This window comes from Esox lucius, chromosome 17 (genome assembly GCF_011004845.1).
Source record: "Esox lucius isolate fEsoLuc1 chromosome 17, fEsoLuc1.pri, whole genome shotgun sequence".
In the NCBI taxonomy this organism is placed as follows: Eukaryota; Metazoa; Chordata; class Actinopteri; order Esociformes; family Esocidae; genus Esox; species Esox lucius.
The window spans coordinates 2,119,387-2,137,707 of NC_047585.1; the positions used below are offsets into that span (position 1 = coordinate 2,119,387).

General features: G+C 42.0%; 1 protein-coding gene across 2 annotated transcripts in view; it reads left to right on the forward strand.

The window, feature by feature from the left end:
- Positions 1 to 2,654: 2,654 nt before the first annotated feature.
- Positions 2,655 to 18,321, forward strand: part of psmf1 (proteasome inhibitor subunit 1) — a 48,469-nt gene continuing 32,802 nt past the window's right edge. Inside the window, exons 1-4 of one of the 2 annotated variants that reach the window (XM_020044513.2) lie at positions 2,655 to 2,898; positions 13,206 to 13,358; positions 13,461 to 13,543; positions 14,314 to 14,493. In XM_020044513.2, the coding sequence (XP_019900072.1) occupies positions 2,770 to 2,898; positions 13,206 to 13,358; positions 13,461 to 13,543; positions 14,314 to 14,493 (545 nt within the window). In that variant the 5' untranslated portion in view covers positions 2,655 to 2,769. 2 annotated transcript variants of the gene reach the window in all.

Here is an 18,321-nt window from a genome sequence, read left to right on the forward strand (position 1 = left end):
AGATAGGCCCTACCTTTTCCGTTAGAAGTTAATGTCGTTGTGTTTCATGATTTGTTGAAGTGTTTTCGTATTTGTTGTTGTGTTTCATGATTTGTTGAAGTGTTTTCGTATTTGTTGTTGTGTTTCATGATTTGTTGAAGTGTTTTCGTATTTGTTGTTGTGTTTTGCACTTCAGGGCTACCGTACGTTTCTCCGTGAGTATCGCGCCACGGAGGCGTTACCTGCTGAATTGTTGTTTAAGCGCAAAATTCACACCAAAATCCCATTGATCACCACAACCTGCGAATGTAATGATGATCACATCATTAGAGAGCGGGACACTAATGCAAAAGCAAATATGAAGTCACACTCAGACACGCGCCGTCATGCCAAGCCAATCACATTCACCCCTGGTGACAAGGTACTCTACCAACAACCCAAGCAAAACAAACTCACTACCCCATACAACATCAAGCCATATGCTGTGGCAGAAGTCAATGGCTCCATGGTCACAGCAACCAGAGATGGACATTCCATAACAAGGAATTCATCTTTCTTTAAAAAAATTATCTCAAAGACAAAAGATGCGCCCACAGGTCAGAATGAAGAGAATGAGAGAATTGTTGATAATGAGGACACTGTTGCTGTGAAACCAAGGTATCCTTTTCGAGTTAACCGCCAGCGTCCATCATACCTCAATGACTATGAGCTTGTGTGAAGAATTTTCACACCCGATCCAGCAATAGATTTAGACTAAAGGTTTCTGAATGACTGTTCTGTCTAAAGACCAATCTAAAGGTCCCCTAATGACTGTTCTTTATTTTTTCAGAACCAGTTTCACAATGCATAAGATTGTACTTCAGTGATTATGAAGTACTGTTGCACTTTTAATACTGTTCAGTCTAAGCACACTTTATAAATTACCTGAATGTTTGTTCTAGCGCAGGTTTGAATTACATGTTTACATTAGTCAGTCACATATGTCCAGAGTAATGGATCTAGTTGTTAAAAAAAAAAAAAAAAAGGAGTGATGTAGTGTTTAAGATATGCTGTATAAGGTTTACGACAGTGATGCCTTACGCTATGACGCACGGGGGTACGCCTGCGGTATTATGTTATGTATACAACTGAGCACTAGCATTAAGCCCACGAGGGACGATGGCTGTCTGTGTATACCTGTCTGATATCACAGTAAAGTATACTGAATGCACACGTCTGGTTCTTGTCAAATACTTGAACGAGAACATCACAATGCTGACGACCAAATCCAGCGAGAATTCGAAACGGCGATTCGTAATAATAAGGTGTACACGAAAATATCCTACAAGTTAGGTGAGCTGAACATTATTCACACCGGGAAACGCTCCTGTACTGAGTTGGTTGCAGGTTTCCACAGTGCAACGTCGATCCTTTTTTTGAATAGGTACATGACGGCGTTGTCATGTCACCCCAGTTATGGTTGCAATTGATGTTACAGGTACAGAAACGTGTCCTTAAATTATTTATCCACTAGGCCTCGGTGAAAGTTGAAACCACGGTTTCCCACCGTTGGTGTACCCAACCAGATGGAGAAACACTACGAATTTTGTTGTACCCGCATATCTGAAACACACAAAAAGGTGCCAATAATAAGTCGATGTAGTTTACAGTAACATTATTCCCAATTGTGATTTAGTTAAACGTATATAGGCATACTGAAAAACATCTTACCATTCTACTTTTCTGTGCACAATGACGCAAATCCGTCTCATCAGTCATCGCATGGTCAATCTCCGTGATAACTCGTAAAATTAATTCACTTTATTTGTATTCGACTAGCATTTTGAATCCGCTTTGCTACTACTGCTTGTCTCTTCCACCGTTGACTCAATGACCACATTTTCAAACCAATAAATCATGACCAACACAACTTGAATGTCCTCCCTGGTTGCAGTGTCGCATAAATAATAAGGATGCCTGCCTGTCGCTTTGTATAGCGTGTGGGACATACGTCAGCGGACTAATTTGCCTAATCTTTGCGGGTCTGCGGTGGAAACGCACACAACAATGGGCTGAAGGAATCCTTTAGTTCCTTGAATAGCAGTTCCTGGGACTCTAAGTTCCGGGTACTTTTTGGTGGAAAAGCGGCTTCAGTTCCTGTGTGTTGCTCGCATTTACGAATGTGCCATTTCATTATTAAAATAAAAGGAGTGTTGATAGATACACAAAATAAAACACATTATTATACAATACAATAAACAGTATCGTTTGCACTCAAAATTTTAAACATGATCTGGATTCGATCTTGCACCATAACAACTAAGAAAATGGAAGTCAGCAACCCTAACAACTGCGCCAGTGGTGGACTTGTATAGCTAATAACATTTTGAAATTAATTACTAAATAAGGTGACCAAAATTAAACTAGTCTGTACATTTTGTGTTTAATGTCCCTTCCAATGATATTCTTGTCTGTTCTTTTTCACAGACTAGATTTTTGACTTTATTTCTTCATACATTTCAGTTAATTATTTTATTGTGATAACAAAAATCTGAGTGCTGCCAGCATAAAATCCTGCTGCTAAAATAACGCTAATGAAGCCTCGAATGACCATCACTAAGTGCAAGTAGCCCATTTACCACTGCAAACGAGTAACGTCATGCGCAACCGGAACCAATAAGAAGGTTCGTGTATTCACTCCGGCGAAGCAATTGCGTAGGACCAAAACACAATGACTAACGACGTAAACGTCCAACGCTTTCGTTTTCCTTTATTTTCAAACATAACAATCGTACCATAACTTTCAGAAAGATGGCTGGTTTAGAGCTGCTGTATAGCTGCGTGGCAGGCAGCATTTGCTGCCCACAGGATGCTGTCGTATGTTTCGTTCACTGGGAGATAATTAAAAGAGGGTACAAGTGTCTTGGCTCTGGAGACGAGGTGAGTTTGCTAACTGCTAGCTCGCAAGCAGAGAAATTATTATTTCATATCATATGAACATGGCTTGTTTCATTAAGTGATCTAATTCCAACGAGATATAACTAGTGTTAGTAAGATTTTTTTTTCATCCTTGTTACAATAACGTTATACAGTTAATTAAGTTATTGTTTTGTTTACATGCATTACTGTACATGAATGATTACGAACGCATGCAATCTAGTGGAGGCACACTCACTATTACGGATATCAGGGCATCGTAGTGTTTGTATTTCAATGCAATATTAACACGTTTTTAAAATGTATCCCTCATTAAGGAAAATTGCTAACTGTCACAGGCCGTTAAGATCTCTTTGGGGTATTACAAAACGTTTTATTTTAATCTACGTAACAATCACTGTCTTTGTTAGTGAAATCCATTAACGTAACATGCTTCCCAAAACATTCTGTAATGCTTGCTGCATTTATTCATTAAAACACACATTACATACCCTAGATGTGGTAAATAAGCCAATGGAACTCGACCAAAACAATAAAAAATACCATGGAAACGCATAGAGCAGTTTAGAACATTATGTAAATTTACATATGTAATCACTCAGGGGTACACAAATGGAAAATTGTCCATAGTTTAACAAATCCACCACTCTGCCTTTAGCCAACCCCACCTTATTTGCTTGTCTTTGCTGGTACTCTGAAATTCTGTTCCTCTGTAAACATTTGAGTAAACTAATTAGAACATCAAAGCTTTTACTTTTATGTCATATCACAGTGCTTTCATGACCCAAAATTATATTAATTCATATTATAAAAAGTTGTTCAGATCCTGGTTCATCATTTACCAAGTGTGCATAAAAACTATCCTAAATGTGTGCTTACAAATGGAATTGATGATGCTCATATGGACAGAAAAAGTGTGATTTATGAAACGATCCTATGATGCACAGCAGTAGGAGATCTCCCCCTCCACTGCACTCACCAATCAGGGAGCTAGCTCTACCCAGAAGAGCAGAGCTCATCTTTCCCTATGTCCCACCTCTCCCACCCCGTTAAAAACTATTGCTTAGACAACTGCCACATTTTCAACAACCTTGTCCTTTATCTCCACAGAGAACAGAATATAGTCAGTGATGTGTTTTGGGTCCCTGCTATTGTAAATATAGCAATGCCGACTGTGTTGAGAACAAGCTAGGACCCAGTATCTCTATTCCTGTGCTGATTAAAAATAGAAGGAATCGAGTGCATGCAAATTCTGAAGTAAACCTGTCTAATCTGTTAACTGTAACACGTTAACCCACTAGTCCAGGAACCCCTATTATTTCTATTAAGCCGGCTTTAATTTATATCAGAGCTATCACCAACAAATAATTGTCTGTAAATTACATTATAATATCCTACAACCAAGAATTTATGTTTCTCACTGAAACATGGCTAACAGAATATTGTAGTGCTACTGTTCTCCACGAGACAGCACCTGAAAAATGTGTTTATATGCATTTGTGTCAAGTTGGTAGGAGAGGAGGAGGAGGAGTGGCTGCCCTATTCAAAGATACATTCTAGTCCAAAGAAAACACACTTGGTAATTTTATTTATTTTTGTGGAAGATGGAAAATTTTCACGATTTTTTGGAATAAAACTTCTCAGTCATTCGTATCACAGTTTAATTACGTGGATGCACAGGAACAATTGTCACAACATTGACAGAGAATGAGTACAGAGACCAGCAGAGTAATGTCATGACAGATTGTTCTGATTATGCATTTCAAGTTTCAAGCTTATATTCTCTTCCAACAGTACAGATGACGGAATTAGCTTTTGCAGAATGTACCTACAAGGAGGTAGTCTAAAAATGCAAGGTTACACAAATAGCTCCAGGAGGCACAGACAATCATAGAATGTTGGTTGCCCAGACAACCCAGTCAAAGAATGAGTTATATCAATCTGGACATTTACTATAAGGGGACTTTAGTTTACTATGCTCTTCCCAATAAGGAATAGAGCTCTGTTCACCTGTAGGATGTAAGTAATAATAACCCCCTTCTGTTCAAGAGCTTCCTCCTGGAGAACAGTTTCTTATGGCAGTTTTATGGCACAGACAGAGACCTGTTTCTCTTACTGCTAAAAGGAGCCATGGCCCTTCTCAGCCGACAATCCATTCATCACTGACCCTGAACACAAGACTCTGGCCTTATAAGTTGGAGACAGAGAAAGAGGCTTTCAGTATATGTGTAATTGATCAAACATACAGAGTACAAAACCCTTCTAATATAATAATGAATGAATAAGAATATTAAAAAAATCTAAATTTTTAATACCTCTGTTTTACATTGAAGGGTTCTCCCAAAATTTTGTTTTTAACCATTTACAGGCCTCTACTATATTATGTAAATTCTATTGATGATTTTGCTGAACTACTCTGTTATATAACAGTTGATTATCATTTGTTTATTATCACAGGGGATTTTAACATCCACATAGATAATACGGACAATAATGCCACCTTAACGTGGTGGAGGGGTTTGAGTACCCGAGTGACCCTAGGAGCTATGTTGTCTGGGGCTATATGCCCCTGGTAGGGTCTCCCAAGGCAAACAGGTCCTAGGCGATGGGTCAGACTAAGAGCGGTTCAAAAACCCCTTAATGAAGAAGAAAATTGTGTGTCCTGTGACGTCGCCCGGCATGGCGCAGCCGGGGCCCCACCCTGGAGCCAGGCCCGGGGTTGGGGCTCGTTCGCGAGCGCCTGGTGGCCGGGCCTTTCCCCATGGGGCCCGGCCGGGCCAAGCCCGAACGAGCGACATGGGGCCGCCCTCCCGTGGGCTCACCACCCACAGGAGGGACCATAAGGGGCCGGTGCAGAGAGGATCGGGCGGCAGTCGAAGGCGGGGGCCTAGACAACCCGATCCCCGGACACGGAAACTAGCTCTAGGGACGTGGAATGTCACCTCGCTGGCGGGGAAGGAGCCTGAGATGGTGCGTGAGGTTGAGAGGTTCCGACTAGAGGTAGTCGGGATCACCTCTACGCACGGCTTGGGCTCTGGAACCACACTCCTTGAGAGAGGAGGGACTCTTCACCACTCTGGAGTTGCCCATGGTGAGAGGCGGCGGGCTGGTGTGGGTTTGCTTATAGCTCCCCAGCTCTGCCGCCATGTGTTGGAGTTTACCCCGGTGAACGAGAGGGTCGTTTCCCTGCGCCTACGGGTCGGGGATAGGTCTCTCACTGTTGTTTGTGCCTACGGGCCGAACGGCAGTGCAGAGTACCCGACCTTCTTGGAGTCTCTGGGAGGGGTGCTGGAAAGTGCTCCGACTGGGGACTCTATCGTTCTACTGGGGGACTTCAACGCCCACGTGGGCAACGACAGTGATACCTGGAGGGGCGTGATTGGGAGGAACGGCCCCCCTGATCTGAACCCGAGCGGTGTTCAGTTATTGGACTTCTGTGCTAGTCACAGTTTGTCCATAACGAACACCATGTTCAAGCATAAGGGTGTCCATCAGTGCACGTGGCACCAGGACACCCTAGGCCGCAGGTCGATGATCGACTTTGTTGTCGTTTCATCTGACCTGCGGCCATATGTCTTGGACACTCGGGTGAAGAGAGGGGCGGAGCTGTCAACTGATCACCACCTGGTTGTGAGTTGGATCCGATGGCGGGGGAAGAAGCTGGACAGACTCGGCAGGCCCAAGCGTACTGTAAGGGTCTGCTGGGAACGTCTGGCCGAGTCTCCTGTCAGAGAGATCTTTAACTCCCACCTCCGGCAGAGCTTTGACTGGATCCCGAGGGAGGTTGGAGATATTGAGTCCGAGTGGACCATGTTCTCCACCGCCATTGTTGAAGCGGCCGCTCGGAGCTGTGGCCGTAAGGTCTCCGGTGCCTGTCGAGGCGGCAATCCCCGAACCCGGTGGTGGACACCGGAAGTAAGGGATGCTGTCGAGCTGAAGAAGGAGTCCTATCAGGCCTGGTTGGCTTGTGGGACTCCAGAGGCAGCTGACGGGTACCGACAGGCCAAGCGGACTGCAGCCCGGGTGGTTGTGGAGGCAAAAACTCGGGCCTGGGAGGAGTTCGGTGAGGCCATGGAGAAGAGATTCTGGCAAACCATCCGGCGCCTCAGGAGAGGGAAACAGTGCCCTACCAACGCTGTTTACAGTAGAGGTGGGCAGCTGTTGACCTCAACTGGGGATGTCGTCGGGCGGTGGAAGGAGTACTTCGAGGATCTCCTCAATCCCGCCGTCACGTCTTCCATTGAGGAAGCAGAGGATGAAGGCTCAGAGGTGGACTCGTCCATCACCCGGGTTGAAGTCACCGAGGTGGTTAAGAAACTCCTCGGTGGCAAGGCACCGGGGGTGGATGAGATCCGCCCTGAGTACCTCAAGTCTCTGGATGTTGTGGGGCTGTCTTGGCTGACACGCCTGTGCAACATCGCGTGGCAGTCGGGGACAGTGCCTCTGGGATGGCAGACCGGGGTGGTGGTCCCTCTTTATAAGAAGGGGGACCGGAGGGTGTGTTCCAACTATAGGGGGATCACACTTCTCAGCCTCCCCGGGAAAGTCTATGCCAGGGTTCTGGAGAGGAGAATACGGCCGATAGTAGAACCTCGGATTCAGGAGGAACAGTGTGGTTTTCGTCCAGGCCGTGGAACACTGGACCAGCTCTATACCCTCTACGGGGTGTTGGAGTGTTCATGGGAGTTTGCCCAACCAGTCCACATGTGTTTTGTGGATTTGGAGAAGGCATTCGACTGTGTCCCTCGCGGCATCCTGTGGAGAGTGCTTCGGGAATATGGGGTCCTGGGTCCTTTGCTAAGGGCTGTCAGGTCCCTGTACGACCGAAGCAGGAGCTTGGTCCGCATTGCCGGCAGTAAGTCAGACTTGTTCCCTGTGCATGTTGGACTCCGGCAGGGCTGCCCTTTGTCACCGGTTCTGTTCGTAATTTTTATGGACAGAATTTCTAGGCGCAGCCAGGGGCCGGAGGGTGTCAGGTTTGGGGACCACACGATTTCGTCTCTGCTCTTTGCGGATGATGTTGTCGTGTTGGCCCCTTCAAGCCAGGACCTTCAGCATGCACTTGGACGGTTTGCAGCCGAGTGTGAAGCGGTGGGGATGAAAATCAGTACCTCCAAATCCGAGGCCATGGTCCTCAGTCGGAAAAGGGTGGCTTGCCCACTTCAGGTTGGTGGAGAGTGCCTGCCTCAAGTGGAGGAGTTTAAGTATCTAGGGGTCTTGTTCACGAGTGAGGGAAGGATGGAACGGGAGATTGACAGACGGATCGGTGCAGCTTCTGCAGTAATGCGGTCGATGTATTGGTCTGTCGTGGTGAAGAAAGAGCTGAGCCGCAAGGCGAAGCTCTCGATTTACCGGTCAATCTACGTTCCTACTCTCACCTATGGTCATGAGCTTTGGGTCATGACCGAAAGGACAAGATCCCGGATACAGGCGGCCGAAATGAGCTTTCTCCGCAGGGTGGCTGGGCGATCCCTTAGAGATAGGGTGAGAAGCTCGGTCACCCGGGAGGAGCTCAGAGTAGAGCCGCTGCTCCTCCACATCGAGAGGGGTCAGCTGAGGTGGCTTGGGCATCTGTTTCGGATGCCTCCGGAACGCCTTCCTGGGAAGGTGTTCCAGTCCCGTCCCACCGGGAAGAGACCCCGGGAAAGACCTAGGACACGCTGGAGGGACTATGTCTCCCGGCTGGCCTGGGAACGCCTCGGTGTCCCCCCGGAAGAGCTGGAGGAAGTGTCTGGGGAGAGGGAAGTCTGGGCATCCCTGCTTAGACTGCTGCCCCCGCGACCCGGCCCCGGATAAGCGGAAGATGATGCAATGCAATAATGCCAAATAACATTTTGCCCTACTTGACACTTTTGATCTCACTCAACATGTGAAAGAGCGTAGGCATATTCAAGGCCACATTCTAGAGCTGGTTATCTCCAAAGGTCTCTATTTCCTCTGTCATGGTTAAAGACTTGGCCCTGTCTGATCATTTCTGTGTCTTTTAAGTAAACTGTTTCTGTTAAGAAAAGGTACATTAATGAGCGTACCAGTGCTCAGTTTATGGAGGCCATAGCTATCTCTCGGACAATAAGTGCAGAATCAGTTGATATACTATTAATTTTAATGCCAAAATATTGTCACTACATTAAACCAGCCTGACAGGACACTGCCATCCATTGTAGAGGCCAATGGGCTAGACGCACGTACAGGTCTAATGAAGCTTCTGAACACATTGTGAAAGTGTCAGGATACTGCTTACAGAGCTGAAGTTCGTCATTAGACCTGTATGTGCGTTTAGCTCCTCTGCCTCTACAGTACACCTGATATTACATCTGTTGTGATTTAATAAATATTTCAGCAGTGAGCTATGTGACAGTATGTGGGAGTTCTTCTGTTATCAGACTTACACAAACAACAAGTTTTTGGTTCCACAACAATTTATTTATCTGCTCAAATGTAGGTGCAGAATAAAGAGTACTGTAAACTAGCGACAATCTGGGTAGTAGTATTGAAAATGTAGATATGGTAGTAATATAACAAAAAAATATAACAAAAAAATACGACCCTTATATTATGGGCCACTATCCTCTGTTATTGGCCAACTTACTATTTTGTTCAATTACGATTTATTTTTAGCTACCTTTCATGCCTTCTGGTGACGAAAGAAAAAAAGACAAATCACTGATAATAGCCTACATGATGATGTCTGGTTTGTCACGCAAGTTGAATATGCAACTTACATTACATAGATAGGCTAACATGATGTACCTGTAGCTAAAGTTGGTTTTTGTCTAGAGGAATGATAACATGACAAACAATTAAATGACTAGTATAGAAATCAAATATCATGACTTTTCCAAAACATAATGTTACAGCATTGAACATACGTCATGTGAAACATTGTGATTTACCTTCAACCGACTGGTTATCCAGTTTCTGTGTCTTCCCCCATGGCTTCCAACCATACAGCAGCCGAGTCAATCTTTGCCGCAGCGCCAGAGAAGGCTGGCTTGTGACACAGCAACGCATCTATATGGTCAAACCACTTACTCCACCGGTCGGAGTTGCTTCTGTTATTGTGCTCCTCGATCTTCTTGTAATCTTGTTTTCATTTTTTAAGCTTCTCCCGTCACTGTTTCCCGTTGTGAAAAAAGTTCTGCTCACTTAACTTGCAGGGTATTTTCGCAAACAGCTTATTATTACGGATTGCTGTTTCCAATTCCCGCTGTATTTGGTCCTCAGCATAAACACAGTAAGGCTTGGCTTTCCTCAGGCCATAAGGCTGCTCAATTCAGGAACCCCTCCTCCCTCCCTTCCATCCATAGTCCCTGTCACTTTATATCATGCTCATCTGCCAATCATATCATGCACACCTGTCACTTTTACATTGCACTACGGTTATACAGTTGTATATTATAATTTGTTTTTTTGTATAGTGTTATTATTGGTTGTTCGTGTTATCATCTTATTTATATATTATAATTACTGTAACTTATTTTTTTAACTTTCAGCTGCACTTTCGGGAGTAGGAAAACCAAGCATTTCATTACCATAACTTGTTATTGCAAATGACAAATGAACCTTTTTAACTTGAACTTAGTGGTTAGAGAAGCGGATCTGTGAACTATAGGTCTCGAGTTCGTATCTTCTCGCAGGCAAAGCGAAGTACGCATTATGAATTATTCCATACAGACGATAACTTTGCTGGCTAAAACCGTCAGTGTCAACTTTATAGTAAGCCTAAAAGAAAACAGTTTACGGTTATATTGCGACTGTTTCTGGTGGATTTTTGAAATATGCGTCCATGCATGTGTTTTTGGTCAGAGTAGACAAACATATTTGCTGTCTACAACATACAGTAGTTACGTTATAGTAAGCCTTAACTGAAACTGTATAGAAGTTGCTCAATTCTTATGATTATTCCTAAGAAGTTAGATTAGATTACAGTAAGCCTATTACTGGCTAATAAGCTGTTAAAATGTCCAGTGGCAAAAGCTATACAGTTCACAGACGCTATGGTGGAGGTAAACTTGATAAGAAACGTTAGTCAGTTTAACACTATCCTCAATGGAGTCTAGCAACTGCTGAAATGTGTAATGCCGTGGCGTAGTGGTTAAAGACCCTGCCTCTCATGTGGAAGACCTGATTTCGAATCTATTTAGAGCAACAACATTTATTAACTATTTCTGGTAGATTCCACAATTCTCTCGTCTTTTCACCTGATGAAAGAGTTAGGTATCGTCACCTTTATTGATACCTTTATTGATAGAATGAAAGAAAAAAGTATGTTCTTATGCCATTAAATTAAATAGTTTTGGCTGACTCGCTAGCAATTGCTCAATTCTCATGACTATTCCATTAAGTTAGTAGATACCAGTAAAGCTTATTATTGGCTAATACGCTGTTAAAACGGCCAGTGGCAAACGCCATACATAGATGCTATTTTGGTGATGGTAAACTTAGTAAGAAATGTTAGTCAGTTTAACTGTATCAATGGCAATCACAAATGACCAATTAACTGTTAAAACGGCCTGTGGCAAAAGAGGATTTGTTCAGAATAAACACAAGGCTATTCTGACACCCAGCAAATGTACAGCCGTGTGGTGTAGTGGTTAATGATATAGCCTTTCACGTGGGCGACCCAGGTTTGAGAAGGTTGTGAACTCAAGGGATCTCTTGAGTTCACAATTCAGTTCACTCAAGCGTCCGACCTCACCACAGTACTGAAACAGCTCTGAAAAAGGTTTTGAATGATATACAGCTGAATACTGATTTGGATAAAATAACAGTTCTGGTTCTATTAGATCTCAGTGCTGCATTTGACACTGTAGATCATAGAATACTTCTAGATAGGCTGGAAAATTGGGTAGGACTCTCCTGGACAGTCCTTAATTGGTTCAGGTCTTATTTAGATGGTCGGAGTTACTTTGTCACCATTAGCAATCATGAATCTGATAGGGTTTCTAGTGGAGTTGCCCAGGGATCAGTTCTCGGACCGCTTCTGTTCAGTCTCTATGCTACCTCTGGGCTAAATTCTACAACATGAACTATCATAGCTAAGCAAAAATATGTCTCTCGAACCGTATAAAAACAGCTCAATAGACACTGTATAGAGCACATAATTACCTGGATTCTTTACAATTAATCCAAGATAAAACAGATTATTGTGTTTGGCAACAAAGGTAAGAGAATTACTATTAGTAAAGAGCTGGATGCTCAGGCCCTAAAAACCAGGGACCAGAAGAGCATAATCTTGGTGTTCTGGTAGACTCAACTCACATTTAACAATCATATCAAAGCTGTCACCAAACAGCATTCTATCATCTTAAAAATATAGCCAGAATCAAGGGTTTGGTGTCCTAAAAAGACCAAGAGAAGCTCATCCTTTGTTTTGTCTCTAGTAGGGTTGACTACTATAATGGCCTCTTATCTGGATGCCCCAAAAAGACTGTAAAACAGCTGCAGCTCATTCAGAATACTGTTAATCATGACCAAGAGAACAGCACATCACTCCGGTTCTTAAATCTTTGAAATGGCTTCCAGTCAGTTACAGAATAGATTTTAAAGTGGTGCTTTTAGTCTATTAATCACTGAATGGTTTAGGCCCTGAATTACATTTCTGATACAGTGGGGAGAACAAGTATCTGATACACTGCCGATTTTGCAGGTTTTCCTACTTACAAAGCATGTAGAGGTCTGTAATTTTTATCATAGGTACACTTCAACTCTGAGAGACTGAATCTAAAACAAAAATCCAGAAAATCACATTGTATGATTTTTAAATAATTAATTTGCATTTTATTGCGTGACATAAGTATTGGATCACCTACCAACCAGTAAGAATTCCGGCTCTCACAGACCTGTTAGTTTTTCTTTAAGAAGCCCTCCAGTTCTGCACTCATTACCTGTATTATCTGCACCTGTTTGAACTCGTTACCTTTATAAAAGAAACCTGTCCACGCACTCAATCAAACAGACTTTTAAAGGATAGTGTGTCGGAGGAACTTTAAAATAAAAACACCCTCTTCCCAAAAGACTTCCCTGGCACCTCCCACCATCCATGTAACTCCAGGCAAGCCGCTAGAATAGAATTGTCTCTTATCAAAATAAGAGAGGAAGGGTTCGGGTTGCCAGATATTTTCGAAAATATGTTTCAGTCAAATCCCTACGTTTATACTGAACAAAGTGGTCAGCATTGGGCTGAAACACAAACTCAGGATTGTGGATTTAAATTGTTATCAGGAGTGAAAGAGTGTGTGAAGTTATGGCCCATAAATCTTGACAACACCTTTTTGAACAGAAATGTTTCTGTATTTTTTACCTTTCAGATTAGGAATGGTGACAAGAAGTCAGAGTTGCTTCCTACAGGGTGGAATAGCAGTAAGGAATTGTACACCCTGCGATACAAGTCAAATGATGACAAGTCAGATGTTTTGGTCAAAGCCATTACTGTGGATTCTTCCTTGATCTTCAACTTAATGGTAACTATAGCTATAATAATGACATTGTAAACTCTAATTGGTTATTTATGAAATGTTTTTAGGCTACATCGAGGCCTAAATGTGTTTATTTTCTGTTGTCAGGACTCTTCCACCGAACAAGTGTCTGACCTGACAGTCAATGTCAGTGATTATGTGCATGCAGAGCATTTGCAAACATTTGAAAGGTTGGTTAATGTGTTAAAACTGTACCACAAATACTGCATTATTTAAATTGTGTATGTATAATTTAAGAAAAAAAAGACCATGGCGATCAAACGTACCACTTCATGTACAGAGGAGTGCCCTTATTGTTACAGAATAGCATTTCCTTATGGTTCTGTAACTTGCCTGAATGGCAAGTGTATGCATGCAGTGTTTTTTGCAAGTACACAATACACTACCGGTCCAGGCCAGCTCTGTCAAGACCTTTAGGTCAGTCAGTCCAAGCAGATCATTTTTTCAAGTGGTGATAGAAATTAACAGTCATGGCCGAAGTAAAGACTGAAAAGCCAATTAAATGGCCACACAACAAACCTGGCAGTCTTTCTTCTATTCAAACTGGCATTGTCTGAACACTTACCATCATCTGCACCTTATCAAACATTTACTCAGCACTTAGACGTAGTTGCTGCCATCTGGTGATGGTGTGTGGTGGTGTATCCTGGTTAATTTTCCAGAACTACACAACCACCAATCTAACAACACTAGCAAAATGTTGCTGCCTAGAATTTTTCAAAGTAATGCTGAAGTATTCTGACTTCAGGCTGTTCCTGAACAATAATTTTAGATATAAACGTCAGATACGAAAATAAACCTATTTACCAAACACCCTTGCTCCCGAGTAGCTTCCTGTATTAAATAAAAAAAAATCTCAAAAGTCATGGTCTTTTTTTGTTTCAGTTCTGTTGAGAATGACCGATAAGATAGGGCTTTGACATGTTTCTCCCTATGTCAGTGTGTTCAAGAATACCGAAGATTTGTCACAGAAGGTGAAGAACCAGCTCCTTCCCTCAGTACCTGCACCTAGAAAGAAAGAAAAGAAGAGTAGAAGGGAGACATCAGATGAATCCCAGCCAGATAGAGACCCTCTCCGCATTCCTTCTAGGCATCCCCAGACCAGCAGGCAGCCAAACTGGTTTGTAAAACATACCTTACTCAGGTGTTAAAGTTCTCTGTCACAGTGCCGGAATCTAAGCTCTCAACTCCGGACCACACATGCCCTTGAGTGATGGGGTTCGTTCTCTGGCTCGGCCAACTGTCTGTGCCCTTCATTTCTTTCTTCCTCTACATTTGCATTCTGGACAGTTTTTGCTAGACCGCGTAAGCGAACTGCCATGCACGGGACCTGCGTTCGAGCCTTGCCGCAGTCAAAGCAAATGATGCATTAGGATTTGTTCAGGATAGACAGAAACTTTGCTGGCTGCAACCTTCAGTACCTACGTTATAGTAAGCCTATAATAAAACTGTTAACGGTTATATTGCCGCTACTTCTGGTGGATTTTCACATCTGTGCATGCTTATTGGGTTAATATAGGCTAGATCACAACCCCTTGGGCAGTAAAAGGGTGGTTTCCACGATTCCTCTCATCTTTTCACTTGATGATAAAGTCATGATGATATGTCAGTCTTTTCCCCAGAAGCAGTTTAGAATACCTACTTGTCCTTAATAAAAGACTATTTCACTGCACAAAAGATGTACTTTTAGAAGCAGCAAGGATGTTTCAACATTCTAAACATTTAGCTTAAAATGTTGGTAACATTTAAAGCCCATATGTATAATACATGAAACAGCATTATGCATGTGCCCATAATGCAATGTAATACAGTAATAATACATAAGCATAGTAATAGACACTAGTAAAGACTCATGAAGATGTTGTATAGACATACTCAATGCTTTTTATGTAAAATTATAATGAGCTGTTATGTACAGACACATAGTGGTTCACAATTACTGGGAAATTGTTCCTCAAGGATCATGCAGCATTATAATTATCAACACTGATTCATCTAAACCAGTGGTTCCTAACCGTTCCTGGGCCAGTGCCCCCCTATCCGTCCCTTACCGCCCCCCATCAAATAAGATGTAGGCTAATTGCCCTGAATATTAATTATTATTATTGTTATGATTATTGTTATTAGGGTTTCAGCAGTTCACTAGTGAAACCCTATCGTGTTTGTTCCGGTTCATTAGTAGGGTTTCACCAGTTCACTAGTGAAACCCTATCGTGTTTGTTCCGGGTCATTAGTAGGGTTTCAGCAGTTCACTAGTGAAACCATATCGTGTTTGTAGTAGGGTTTCACTGGTGGTTTTGCACATATATAGACACATCGCCTACAAGGATAATGTTATAATAATTCTACTTGGTATGGATGTTGACAAGGACCATACGGAGAAAATAATTTTTATCAACCACACGGTGGCGCTATTGAGGTTTTTCACATTAGCAAGGTCACCATACTCACTTCCATTTGAGATATAGCCATGAAAAGAGGTAGATAACTCCACCTCCTAACAAGGAACATATTTGCCATTGGGACTCATTAAATTTGCTTTTATGGTTTGGTGACCATTTAGAATTTGTGAAAAACACTGAAATCATCTCGTCTGGCACCTAAAGACCGATCTTCACGTACATTCATATTTGGCATCTATGGATGATGGACTGGAAAGTTATATCAATCAGGCCAGTATGAACATGTGCAGGGGCATGGTTTTGCACATATATAGACCCGTCTCCTACAAGGATAATGGGATAATAATTCTACTTAGTGCATATGTTAACAAGGATGATACGACAATAATGACTGCAAAGTATTTTTTATCAACCACACGGTTGTGCTATTGAGGTTCCCCACATTTGCAAGCTCACCATGTTTAAAATATTATATTGAAAATAGGTATAGAAGTCTCCACCAAAGGAACATATTTGCAATTGGGACCTATTAAGTCCAGCGTAATGTTTTTTCAGCAATTCTGAATTAGTGAAAAATGCTATACCATCAAATGACTGTTTTAAATCTTTTCACATATACATTTTAAAATATCACTGAAGGACCCTCCGCGTGATTTCTTAATGCATATTATTTCAGTATGTACAGACAATTCCAGAATTATATATTATGACAACAAAAGTTGCCACCACAGTAGCCCATAAACACCATGTTGCTTATTAGATATGGAGCAGTATTTGTATTTCAACTGGTTAAAATTATATTTTCAAACTATTTAGGGCAGTAGTACTGTAAAAGAGTATATTGAATATTTATTGAGCAACCTTGTAAGGTGTTATTTTCTTGATGATCAATGTGCTAGCAGGCTGGCTAACAGCCTGCAGCCTGACCTGCACCCTATCTTTAACATGAGATAGGGTCCAGGTCAGGCTGCAGGCTGTTAGCCAGCCTGCTAGCATAGTGGAGTCTGTCAATAGCATAGTCAGAGTAGTTAGTACAGCTTTACCTATTGCCAATGTGACTCGTTCTAGGCTGAGAAAAGTTAAACAAGGTAGTCCTAAGAAAAACAAACTTATTAAGATAAAGCCTTCCTCCACCTCGGTCAAAAATAAAAATGATTGTATCACTTCGCATCTCAAAATGGGACTCCTAAATATTAGATCCCTTGCTCCAAAGGCAGTTGCAGTAAATTAATTAATCTCTGATCATAAACTAGATGCTATTGGTTTATGTGAAACGTGGCTAAAGCCTAATGAATTCACTGCCTTAAATGAGGCCTCTCCTCCTGGTTATACTAGTGATCATATCCCTCGTGCATCCCGAAAAGGAGGGGGTGTTGCTAATATTTATGACAGTAAATATAAACTTACTCTCAAACATATCACAGAGTTTCATTCTTTCAAAGTTTTACTCATGAAAGTTAACCCGGCTGATAAATCATTTTACATAGCTACACTTTGCCACAATCATACCTTAGATTTAGTCCTGTCACGAGAAATAGATATTGTAGATCTAATAATTTACCCCCAAAATCCTGGATTATCGGATCATTGTCTTATTACATTTACCGTTAAAACAAGAAATCCACTTGCCCCCCAAACAATGAGTTTCAAAAGCCGTACTATAAATTCTCGGACTACAAATAAATTCCTTGATATTCTTACAAGTTCACTCATTAACGACAGACTAAATAAATCTGTAAACGATCAAATCGAGGATCTAAACTCAATACTGCGAAAAACATTAGACACAGTTGCACCACTAAAAACTAAAGAAATACACAACAAAAAACTGGCTCCCTGGTACACAGACAATACTAGAGCACTTAAGCAAGCCTCCAGAAAATTGGAGCGAAAGTGGCGCTCCACCAAGTTGGAAGTATTTAGACTAGCCTGGATAGACAGTACACTACAATACCGAAAATCACTCACGTCTGCTTGATCAGCTTATTTCTCCAACCTGATTGAGGCGAACAAAAACAATCCAAAATGTCTCTTTGATACAGTTGCAAAGTTAACAAAAAAGCAAAGCTTAGCAAGTGAAGTGGGTCTTCACTTTAGTTGTAATGAATACATGAACTACTTTGATGAAAAGATTGTCACCATTAGAAAACAAATAACTGACTCCTTAAATAGTTATGGTCCTCAAAATCTCAGTTGTCCAAAACATTTCCAGAACCTCCCTGACCAGGTGTCAATGGGGACACTTGAATTTTTTGATACCGTATCGCTCGACACATTTACAAAATTTGTAATGAGTTCTAAACCCACAAACTCTCAGCTAGACCCGATTCCTACACATTTACTTAAGGAGTTATTTCCTGTACTAGGTCAGCCAATGCTGAACATAATAAATTGCTCCCTTTCCTCCGGATGCGTACCAAACTCACAAAAAATTGCGGAAATTAAGCCTCTTCTAAAAAAATCTAATCTAGATCCCAACATATTAAACAATTATATGCCAATATCGAACCTCCCGTTCCTCTCAAAAATCTTAGAAAAATGTGTTT